General features: G+C 40.9%; 1 protein-coding gene across 1 annotated transcript in view; it reads right to left on the minus strand.

Moving 5' to 3' along the window:
* Positions 1-632: 632 nt before the first annotated feature.
* The window catches only part of LOC120736302 (sarcoplasmic reticulum histidine-rich calcium-binding protein), a 14,335-nt gene continuing 3,020 nt past the window's right edge, over positions 633-11,947 (minus strand). Inside the window, exons 2-6 of the mRNA XM_040036317.1 lie at positions 7,025-7,092; positions 6,741-6,809; positions 5,711-5,762; positions 977-1,013; positions 633-893 (exon numbers count right to left, since the gene is read on the minus strand). Coding sequence (XP_039892251.1) covers positions 848-893; positions 977-1,013; positions 5,711-5,762; positions 6,741-6,809; positions 7,025-7,092 — 272 coding nt within the window. The 3' untranslated portion in view covers positions 633-847. The remainder of the gene's footprint in view (positions 894-976; positions 1,014-5,710; positions 5,763-6,740; positions 6,810-7,024; positions 7,093-11,947) is intronic.

The following is an 11,947-nucleotide window of genomic DNA, read 5'->3' on the forward strand; positions in this document are numbered from 1 at the left end:
GTTCTCATCATGCTTGCTGATGTTCCTTCATCCCATTTCAGCACAGTGAACATCTTGTCCTGATATCTTCTTTGGTCTTTCACTTGAGGTTGAAGAATAATTGTAGAATTTAAAAAAAAGCTTGTGAAAGCTAGAATCAAATTAATCCTTAAGTTGTTGCCAATGAAAGTTTTGTCAGGTAATATACTTGACAAAAATCTGCTGTTTGTGGTCTCTCTGTGCTCATCTTCTTCTCTTCTTCCCCTGGTCTGCCTCTAACTAAGCCTGGTGCTGCCAGAGGTCTCTTCCTGTTAAAAAGTTCCAACTGTTGCCAAGTGCTCACTTATAATAATAATAATGGATTGCATTTATATAGCGCTTTTCGAGGCCCTCAAAGCGCTTTACAATGCCACTATTCATTCACTCTCACGTTCACACACTAGTGGAGGCTACAGTTGTAGCCACAGCTGCCCTGGGGAGGACTGACAGAAGCGAGGCTGCCATATTGCACCATCGGCCCCTCTGGCCAACACCAGTAGGTGGTAGGGTCTTGCCCAAGGACACAACGACCAGGACAGAGAGCCCGGGGATCGAACCTTCCGGTTACAGATGCGCTTCCCAAAATAGTCTGCATTTAAAAATCAGTCAATCAATAAAAATGTCCCGTCTGTTTTATTTAAATAATGATTTCAGTATTCAGACTTGTCAAGTAGCAACAATACATAAACATGTGAAATTATTATTTTAAAAATTTCTCTGACGTTATTGGGGAGCAAATGTGTTATTGAAGAAAAAAACCCCAAATAACCATAACCAATGAAAGTATGGTATATTAGTTTGTCCACATGGTGGCAACATATGGTTAAATTTAGTTGACATCATCATCATCTTCATCAAAGACGTCAGCTACAGTCCTATGGAAAAAGAAATAGAGATGTGAATGACTGAATTTCAGAATAACTTGAGCAGGCTTAAAGCCAGTGTGAACAGCACTCACTTGTAGATCGATCCAGTCACTTCATCCAGAAATCCTCCTGAATAAAAACGATGAACCATTAGTGAGCTGGAGACAACCAATGACAAAGTCAACATATATGATCAGATGGAAAACTGTTACCTATTGTAACTTTCTACTGCAGTTTGAGTTAACCAAAAACATGTTCCTCTCAGGATTACAAATGCTGGAACACATTGGATCATAATCGGAAAACCTAATTTGATCTAATCTGCTGAGGGATGGCAATTCTTCATTTTGCTTGCAGGATTACCTCTTTCCTCTTTAGCAACCACCTGTAGCAATCTCTGTGGACTGGCAGATGTTATGTCCACCAAAAAGGCCATTTTAAGGAAATGCCATTTCACATGAGCATCCTTGAGCAGCTCAAAGGGACAATGCTGAAGTGCACCAAGGATCACATCCATGTCCCATGGAGGAACTGGAGGTCCAGTCCTGCGAAATGTAAGTTGCTGGGCACTCCTAAGAAACCAGGAAATTAGGGAGAGGTCAGTCCCACTGAGTGCTGAGCAACCAGTGTGAACCACCTTGATTGCTGTTACCATACCTCGCTGGGTAATTGCAGATCAGCTGGGAAAGCAGGAACTACAGGATGGTCTTAAATGTAGCCTCGTAGTGGTCCAACTATTGGACCGCACATCAGGAAGCAAAAAGTCACCAGCGGTAGGGGTAGGCAGACCTTGTGGATGGTGCACAGATTCCTGCAAATTTCATATCACAGGTTCAGGCAACCCTAAGGAAAGGTGCCTTTCAGGGGCCAGGTTATCACCTGGAAGGGCTGGAAAAGCATACCGCTTATTTGAGACAGGAGGTCCCTTTGGAAGGGAAGCTCTCATGGGTCCCATTCAGTAGCAGAGGGATTGCTGAAAACCAAGGCATGTGGGACCAAGAGGGGCCACCAGGATCAACCTCATCTCCTCGGTCTGGACTCAGTGGAGGACCAACTGGAGGAGGGAGAATGGAAAGGAATGCATAGAGTCTGGGGGCAAGGGTGTGCACGGGTGTCCCACCCCAGAGGCAGGTCATCATTCTGGAGGGAGAAGAAACAATGGCATCGCGTCAACTCCCTGGACGAAAAGATAGAAGTTTGCCCTTCCAAAGTGATGCCAGACCTGGTCAACCATCTGTGGATGGAGTCTCCACTCTCCTGGACTCGGGCCCCCATCAACTTAATGTCCACGTTCAATGGCCCTGGTGCATGTACCCAAGCAAACTCAATGGAACAGGGGATGAGCACACTGCCACAACCTGTTAGCCATCCTGAAGAGGAGGGGGGGAACCTAGGCCTGTTGATGTAGGCTGTTGCAACCATTGTGTCTGTCCTGATGATAACATGGTACAGCTCTAGTGAGGATGAGTTGCCTAGTGGCTGGTTCAATAGCCATTTACCGCACAGCCTTAGTGGACCCTACCCAAATTGACTTGGAAAGTGTCCGTGAAGACCAGCTGACGGTGAGTCACCAGACCTACTGCGTGACCCTGGTCTAAGTTGGTTGAGTCCCTCCACCAATGGAAAGCTCAGTGGAGACCACAACTTTTACCTAGTGAGACCGCTCCAGGCACAGGCTGGAAGGGGGCTGGCCGACCTTGCTCCAGGATAGGTCAGGGGAGAGGGGGGTCGCTGGAGGATGTCAGAGCCTTGGCTGTTCATCCTCCTTCTTTCCACGTGGGTGCGCACCACGTCTACAAAAGCCAAGAGCCGAACTACTAGCTCATCAGGTCCTTAATGTCAGGCACCTGCATCTGGGAAGGCCGCAAATGTCCAGTGTCCTCAAAACTGGAAGCAGGCGCCACAGAGTCCTCAGGAAGGGCAGAGCTCTGGATGCCCTGCTAATCACATTCAATCGCTGGGGCCAGTGAGGAGCTCCTAAAGGGTGGCTCTTCGACAAGCCTAGCAGCAGGGGAAGGGAAAGACACCTGCCAAGGGTCTGGGCACTCCCCCTTGGCCCGTGAGGCATCCACTTTTCCAACTTTAGGCATATCGAGAAGGGGTGAGCCTGCACATTTTGTGCCAGAAAAGTGAGTACAGGTCAGTCCATACAGGACTAGGGGTTTTTCCCTCACCAGCAAGGCATGTTGGTACCCAATCACATCGCACCTGTTATGCCATCATCCAGAGGCATAGAAATGTCACATCCCACACAGTTATGGCACACAGGGCTTGCCATACTTGCTGGGAGAATGAGGCAGCCGTAACCATGAAACAGCGAGATAAATACTGCTTTTTCCTAAGCTAAGCTAAATAGCTCATCTTTCTTTGCTGATCTTCATGTTCCCCTGACTGTCTTTCATACAATTTTCTTTTAGCTTATATTGTGAAGGATGCTTGGTGAGAAGGGTTATGCTAAGCCACTCGGTGTGAAACTCACGATCGTGAAAAACAGACTGGGCTCACCTAGCAGACCAGAGAAACCCTTGCTCACGGGGCTAACAGCATCAGCCACAGCAAGGACCCAATGGACATGTAAACCAGCGAAACCACAGGCAATATGCCAGAAGTGATCACAGCCAACTAGAGCTACAGAGGAAATGACAGCAATCCTGGGAGGCTGCCAACAGACAGGCTCCCCACCATAAAGGTAACAGACACACACTGTACCACACACTCTTCCAATACACACACTGCACCTGACAGTAAAGTGAAGCTCAAATGATCGATGATTTCAAGTCTGAACAGCTGTTTTATAGATAAGGGGCATGGCCAGGCAAATTGGAGTATCTTAAAGAAGAAGCTACACGCCCTGACAAAGGGGATCATTCCATGTTGAGTATGTAACAGAGTTTAGAGATAGAGACAGAGACAACTAGAAAAAGCATTTCACAGCAAATATGCAGTATACAATACCATACCAACGGTACACCAAAGTACTTCACAATAAAACAGCAGGTTAAAACATGAATAATATAAGACCATTAACAAAGCACTGAATATGCCAACAGGTCAATGGCACTAATTACGCAAGAATAAAAGTGAATATCAAACCAAACTTGCTAGAAACACATGGGTATTAAGTAGAAGATATATACAAAGTTAAATTGTTAGTTAAGTATAAAATACAGGCATTAACCAACCAGAAAAGCAAGGTTAAATAAGTGAGTTTTTAATCGTGATTTAAATGATTGGATGGATTCAGACGCGTGAATAGCAATGGGAAGGTTGTTCCACAGCTGAGGCGCAACCAGGGCAAACGCACGGTCACCTCTGGTCTTAAGCCGAGATCTAGACTGTACCAAAAGTCATTGGGCTGATGACCTGAGGGCTGTCCCAGGGGTATATGGTCTAAGGAGTTTCGTCGAGATAGCTAGGCGCTGTATTGTTTATAATTTTGAAGGTAAGCAGCAATATTTTAAATTCAATATAGTATTTGATTGCAAATCCGCAAGGAGAGGGGTGACAGAGGCAAACCTTCTGGTTTCAGTCAAAAGGCGTGCCGGAGCATTTTGGACAAGCTGCAATCTATAATATGAATGCTGAAAATTTGGAAATTTTACCTGAAATGCTTGAAACTATTAGAAATACTTAAAGTTGAATTTGCTGAATGGCTTAACTGCATAAGATTACCAAAATATAGAGTACCAAAAACTGAAAAATGTGATAAATAAAGCCAAAAAATTACTTAGACTGAGCTTCATTTGCTAAAATTTCCTTTTCCAAAATAAAAAAAGCAAAAGTTGGTACTGAAGATCATCAAAATGAAGAAGTACTGAAAGTAATGAAGTACAACAAAAAATGACCTCAAGCAAGCTCAGCATGAGTCCACAAATTCTAAGCAGACAGTTTTTGATTGGTGGCAGGATGTAAACACCCCTCTGACACACACACACACACACACACACACACACACACACACACACACACACACACACACACACACACACACATCTGTAGGCCCTGTGGCAGGTTGATTTACACACAAGTTAATAACAACATACAGAGACACTATTTACAGATATAGAGACAAGGACAAAAACCAGTGATCACATCATATTAGAACAGAGACAACAAGAGTGGACAACAGAGGACAATACAGAAAACAATAATGAAAACATCAATTATTTAATGTTTAATAAATCAAGATTTGGATCTTAACGTTCACATTAATAAATGCACGGGGTTGGGGTGGGGGGGGGGGGGGGGGAGGATTAGGGAAGTGGAGACAGCTGGGAACACAGCAAGGACAAGTCAGGTTTAATGAGACCGCAAACTGAACATAACACAGACAAGACATGGGTTTATCAAAATAAAACCAGAAGTAATGTGAGACATACAAAGCTGACATATACAGAAGAAAAAATATGGAGACATGACAGACTTCAAGGAAACAAAGAAGACATAAAGAAACACAGGGACCAGACTGAAGGAACTGAAAAGGAGTACAAAATAAGCAAAAAGCAAGCAGGGAACAAAAGATGATACCTAATTATGCACAACCAGGAAGATGACTAGAAGCTAAGATAACAAACACACGAGTACCATGGAAACAATATCACACTAAAGAGACTAAAATATGACTTGAGCATATCAAAAGGAAAATTTAATGATTCCCCAAAACTGTGGCTCAAAGATAGGACATGACTATATATAAAGTGCCAAACTCTAAGCTTCCTGTAATTTAGGAGTGATGACCAGATAAACTGAAACAAAGAAACTTTCCTTTTGAAATGTCGTTCCATATATATTCATATATTCACAGTGGTGACAGAGAATTTACTCACCAGGCTTACAAACGGTTTGGCAAACAGGACAAACATTGCAGAAACTGCACATCTATGAACAAAAAGAAACACATTAATGAATTCAAAATTTGTCCTGGCATGAAATGGTACGGGGGGTGGGGGGTTCTGAACAGTAGCAGAGTGGTGAGTGACATTATAAAGTCAGGAAGATGGGACGACTATGGAAAAACAGAACTGCTTCAATGCACTTTTGGACTATATATATATATATATATATATATATATATATATATATATATATATGTGTGTGTGTGTGTGTGTGTGTGTGTGTGTGTGTGTGTGTTTTATACCGAAAGGTAATTGATTGGAAAAGAGTTTATTCTGCTTAGATTTTTTTGTAGTCATGTTATTTATATGTAGTATTTTTTTCCTTTTCATTCTTTCACTTTATATTTCTGCCTGTCTGATGATCTCATTTTTAAACATTAAATCAGATGTTACGATCAGTTACTCAGTACCCAAGTACCCTTTTTACTCAATACCTTTTAACTCTTGCTTGAATAATTTCTTGGACGGCTAGTTTTTACTGTTACTTGAGTAAAACTATGTTGAGGTAGTGCTACTGTTACTTGAGTACAATTTTTGGCTACTCTCTGGTAGTAACCCATCCCTCTAATGGTAAAAGTAGACCCAAACCATGGCAGCAAAATGCCTTAAATCAAAACACACCTATTGCTTTTTGTTGGACTCCTTTGGTGCGTTTCCTGTTTGCTAGCTTCCCCTGTATCAGCGTCAGCCCCACTTGTTGCTTGCTCCAAACGTCACCTCAAACTATACAGTCTTGGCTCCCCCCTTGCCTCAAAAATACAACAGACCAATATCACCATCCATTATATTACTAGTAAATGAACCACTGTTGTCAAAAACTCCCTACTTTTCTGTGCTCTGCAGTTCTTAGCTCCTGGATTTATTGTCATCGTGTTACATTACCATAGTTGTTATTTATTGTGCATCAAAGGCAGAATTGCTTTAAATTGAGAAGGGGGTCAGATGTTGTGTACTTTCTCACCTTGCAGTCGTCACAGTGCTCGGAGGTGTCTCCCTCCTCACAAGGACATTTATCACAGCTGTCACAGTGCTGGAAGAAAGCCCATTTTATTTTAAAAAGACTAGAAAGCAAATCATGAAATAGCAAGCAGTGCTCTCACGTCAGTAAGGAAGGAACAATCCACCAGTTTTAATGTTTAGATATTTGGGTCCATAACTGTACATCGTGATATTTGTTTTAGTAAGGATTTGACTTTGATCCTGTAATGACAGAACATCATTTCTCAAAGTCAATCTCATACATACCTCACAGAATTCACAATATGCGCACACAGAGCCCTTGTGATAAGTACCGTCTTCATCGTCGTCGTCATCTGCACAGAATATTTATAAAAGATATATGACTAAATGAGAATAATTACAATAAAATGAACTAGTTGTTTCCCTGGTGTTTTTGTTTCATACAACAAAAGGAAAGAACGAAGTTATAATTCCTAATATTGTGATCTGGACTACAATGCAGATTTTTGTTATAAGTTTGCTTCTTCGAAGATGATAACAAAACCAAAGTGCAAAAAAATGCAAAATTGTCTTTTTACTGGTAAAAATGACTGACAACAAAGTAAAGAGGGTACAGAGTCAGTAGACTCAGTATACTTTGAAGACATTGACTGGTTTAGGTTACAGGAGCAAACCTAGTTCTAGTTTTATTCTAGAATAATTTAGTACTTGTTTGCTAAGTGTATATAATGGCTACAGAGTAAAATAGAAAACTATCAAGATGTTTACAGCTCATTTCTTAAAGTTTTGGGGATCTTTGGTGCATTATGGTTGGCATTTATAGATAATTTCAGTATTGGAGTATTTATTGGAGGATATGACTAATGAAATAAGTAAAGTGAAGTTCTGGCTTGATAAAAACAAGTTATCATTAAATTTGAATAAATCTAAACTTGTGTTATTTGGAAATAGTAGTTTAAATACAAATGCAAAGATTCAAATAAATGGTGTTGATATTGAAAGAGTCAGTGAAAATAAATTTCTGGGGGTAATAACAGATGAAAAACTTAACTGAGAGCTCACGTAAGATATATTCATTCCAAAGTATCACGAAGCATTGCAGTACTAAACAAGGCAAAGCAGGTATTCGACAGAACATCACTTCATATTCTCTACTGTTCACTGGTTTCACCATACTTAAGCTATTGTGCAGAGGTCTGGGGCAAAAACTATAAAACCACGTTACATTCACTTTTTACTTTTCAAAAAGAAAAAAGCAATTCGAATCATCCACAATGCAGGTTATAGGGAACATACAAACTCACTATTTTTGCAGTCTGAAATATTGAAAATTGACGATCTAGTGAAAAGCAAAAAATAAAGAACTGCCAGGTAATATTCAGAGTATGTTTTTTTTTGAAAGAAGGAAGTTATAATTTAAGGGGTTTTTATAACTTCAAAACAGGGAAGGTACGTGTGTTTCTGTTCATGGAGTGAAACTGGAACAGTCTGAATATGGAACGAGAAAAAGTTGCATTTCCTGCGAAAATGCAGTGTGAATGCCTCGTATTGGAATCTGCTGAAAACAACTGACAACGCAGAATTATCTGCTTAAAAGAGGTGTAGAAGCAGAAGTGCTTGCTGAAGATGGCTGTATGTGAAAGGGTACACTGAAGAGTGTCAAGAAAGCAGAGTGGAGGCAAGCGGGGAAGATGTGTGGAAACCGTCACACGTAGGATTCAAACCTTTGCCACCGGGTCTCACGGCAGCTGCTCAACCCACTGAGCCAAACCTGTTCTGCTGCCAAATAAAGATATTATGAGAGAAAAATGTGCACTGTGGAGCAGAAGTTGAAATTTGCTGAAAAGAGGTGAAGAAGCAGAACTTTGTGCTGAAAAGAGGTGAAGAAAGTGAAATTTGTGCAGAATAGAGTTGAAGAGGCTGAGATTTGTGCTGAAAAGAGGTGGAAAAGTTGGAATTCTGCTGAAAAGAGGTGAATCAGCAGAATTTCTGCTGAAAAGAGGCTAAGAAGCAGAACTTTGCGCTGAAAACAGGTGAATCAGCAGAATTTCTGCTGAAAAGGGGTAAAGAAGCTGAAGTTTGTGCTGAAACAGCTGAAGAAGCTGGAATTAGTGCTGAAAAGTAGTGAAAAACTGAAAATTCTGCTAAAAAGAGGTGAAAAAGCTGAAATTTGTGCTGAAAAGAGTTTAGACAGTTGAACTGTTAACTGAAATTTTTTTTGTCCTAAGCGGATTTGAACCCAGGCCTCCTGGTCTGAGAACGGCTGCTCATCTCACTGAGCTAAAACATGGCTCAGCCCGGCAAGCAAAACTGGTGATCACACTGATAATGTGGTCCCATTCAGCAAAATGGGCCAAAAAATGTGATAAAACGCTTAATATCTGAAAAAGTATAAAAGTTATGAGCACCAAAAGATATAGGTGGCATTAGCAGAAAGAGCAGAACAGTTTAAAATTTGAATGGTGAAAATCGGATGGAAACTGAGGGAGTAGTTAACCAGCAAACGTCAGAGCAAATAGAATAAGGTAGAAGAATAAAGTTTAAAGAGAAACAGGAACTTCACACTATTAAAGCGACGTCCAAACATAAAACCGTTCAAAAAGAGTTATAAAAATATAATCTTCTCGAACTATAAAGAAAAGAATGTTTCTATTTAAAAAAAAAAAAATTCATGATGTGATATTATAGTATATGGTATATCAGAAATCTGTTCACTATTTTTATTACAAATTATATCAGTAAGGAAGCTGCTTAAATATTAACTGATAATTTATGGGAAAGGGGTGGGATTAAATAAGTGTTTACTTCTTCTTCCCACTCCCTTTCAACATGTAAATTAATCAGAACGGCAGCTATATTGAAATGTATTGATTTTTTTGTATAGTATTTTTTTCTCTCTTATTTTCTTTTCTAAATGTACCTGTATATTGCTTACATGTTTGAAATAAATTACCAACCAATCAACCAATCAAAGTGGCAACATAAAAGTGTTGTAAAAACAGACTTTTAGTTTCTGCTGTTTAGTATCATTTGTATTATGTTGTAATACCAGCCACCCAGGCTGGAGCCTATCCCAGCTACCATAGGACGACAGGCAGGGTGCACCCTGGACAGGCTGCCAGTCCATCAGCAGGGCTAACACACACTACATGTTAAAGTGTGGACAGACCTTCTCATTTCATGGTTTTTCTTTATTTGCTTCTACTTTCTACATTGTAGATACAAACTGAAGACATCAAATATATGAAGCAAGTTTATGGAATTATGTATCAAAGAAAAGATGGATAAATAACTCTAAATATATTTTAGATTCCTCAAAGTAGCCACTGTTTGCTTTGTTGACAGAGCTGCAAACCCTGCTCTCAGTGAGCTTCATGATGTAGTCACCTGACATAGTTTCCCCTCACAGGTGAGCCTGTCAGGGTTCATTTGTGGCATTTCTTTCCTTCTTAATGGTGTTGGGACCATCAGTTGTGTTGTGCAGAAGTAAGGTCGGTACACAGCTGACAGCCATAGTTGACAACTGTTAGAATTCATATCATGTCAAGAACCAATCAGCTAAGTAAAGAGAAACAACAGCCCATCATTAATTTACAAACTGAAGGTCAGACCGTCCAGAAAACTGCTAAAACTTTGAATGTGTCCCGACATATGACTGTACACCAACCCACCCAACCAATGTCATCGTCAAGTATGCTTTTGACACCAATGTGGTTGGGCCCATCTCTGATAGAGATGAGACAGTGTACAGAACCTGTCCTCCTGGTGCTCCGAAAACAACCTGAGGCAGAAGGTCCTTAAAACCAAAGAACTTATAATGGACTTTAGGAGCGACAGACATCTTCATTCCCCTTCGATTATAAATGGAGGATGGGTGGAATCTGTCTCCACCTTCAGGTTTCTGGGCACCCACATCTTTGCTGATCCCACCTGTACCCACAACACCGACTGGTAAAGAAGACCCAGCAGTGGCTGCACTTCCCCCATGTCCTCTGGAAAAACAACCAGAACCAGAAGCTGCTGCTGGCCTTCTATGGCTCCTCAGTGGAGAACGTGCGCTCCTACTGCCCAGGTGTTTGGTGCGCAGGGGCTGCAACTGAGAACAGGAAGACTGCACAGAGAGTCATTAACACCGTCCAAAAAAACCATTGGCTGCCCTCTGCCACCCCTGCCCACCCATCTCACCAATCTGAGCCATGGTCTGTGGTTGGCCTCATGTTTTAGGCCAACCACAGACAGACTCTATTCAGACCAAGTATTTTCTTTGCACTACCTCCAACCAAGCACTTTGCTCTCCAATGTGTGCCTTTCTATTGTTGTGTATATATTTCTCTAGACTGTATATATCGCTTCTGTTTGCTATTTATAGCAGATGTCTTTACTATTTATATATTTATTAAAACCATTAAGCGCTATGGCAAAACTGGCTCATATGAGGACCACCCCAGGAAAGGAAGACCAAGAGATGGCCTGGCCTCCACAGTCGCCTAACCTAACCCAGTGGAGATGGTTTGGGATGAGATGGAGCGCAGAGTGAAGGCAAAAGGACCAACAAGTGCTCAGCATCTCTGAACTCCTTCAAGACTGTTGGAAACCATTTCAGGAGACGACGTCATGAAGCTCATGGAGAGAGAGCCAAGAGTGTGCAAGGTAGTAATCAAAGCAAAGGATCTAAAATATAAAACATGTTTTGAGTTATTTCACACTTTTTTGTTTACTACATATTTGCACATGTGTTCATTCATAGTTTTGATGCTTTCAGTGAGAATCTACAATGGAAATAGTGGAAAAACCATAAAATGAGAAGGTGTATAGGGTTAAGGGATTAGGTTAATTGGTGACTCTAAACTGCCCATAGATGTGAATGTGAGTTCTTAATTAATTACAGTTTTAATGCTGCAAAAGCGCAAAAAACACATGGGAAGTAAAACAGAATACAAAAGAAGCTGAATAAATCAGTGGAACAATGGAAGTAGAAAAAGACAACATTAGTTGTTTACTATCACTGTATTAAAATTCTTAATTAGAAGTAAATTGAAACTGTCGAAAAATGTCATTTGAGCTAAACTACAGAAATCTTTACAAGCATTATGGTTCATCACGAATCCTAGAGTTGGGGTCAGTCTGATGTACCTGTTGTACACATGCTCAGGTGTAAAAGCTGCTGCAGTAACATTCGGCTAACTTCAATTTCTTCAGGAAGTGCAC

This window comes from Simochromis diagramma, unplaced genomic scaffold (genome assembly GCF_900408965.1).
Source record: "Simochromis diagramma unplaced genomic scaffold, fSimDia1.1 OVJJ01000497.1, whole genome shotgun sequence".
NCBI classification, from domain to species: domain Eukaryota; kingdom Metazoa; phylum Chordata; class Actinopteri; order Cichliformes; family Cichlidae; genus Simochromis; species Simochromis diagramma.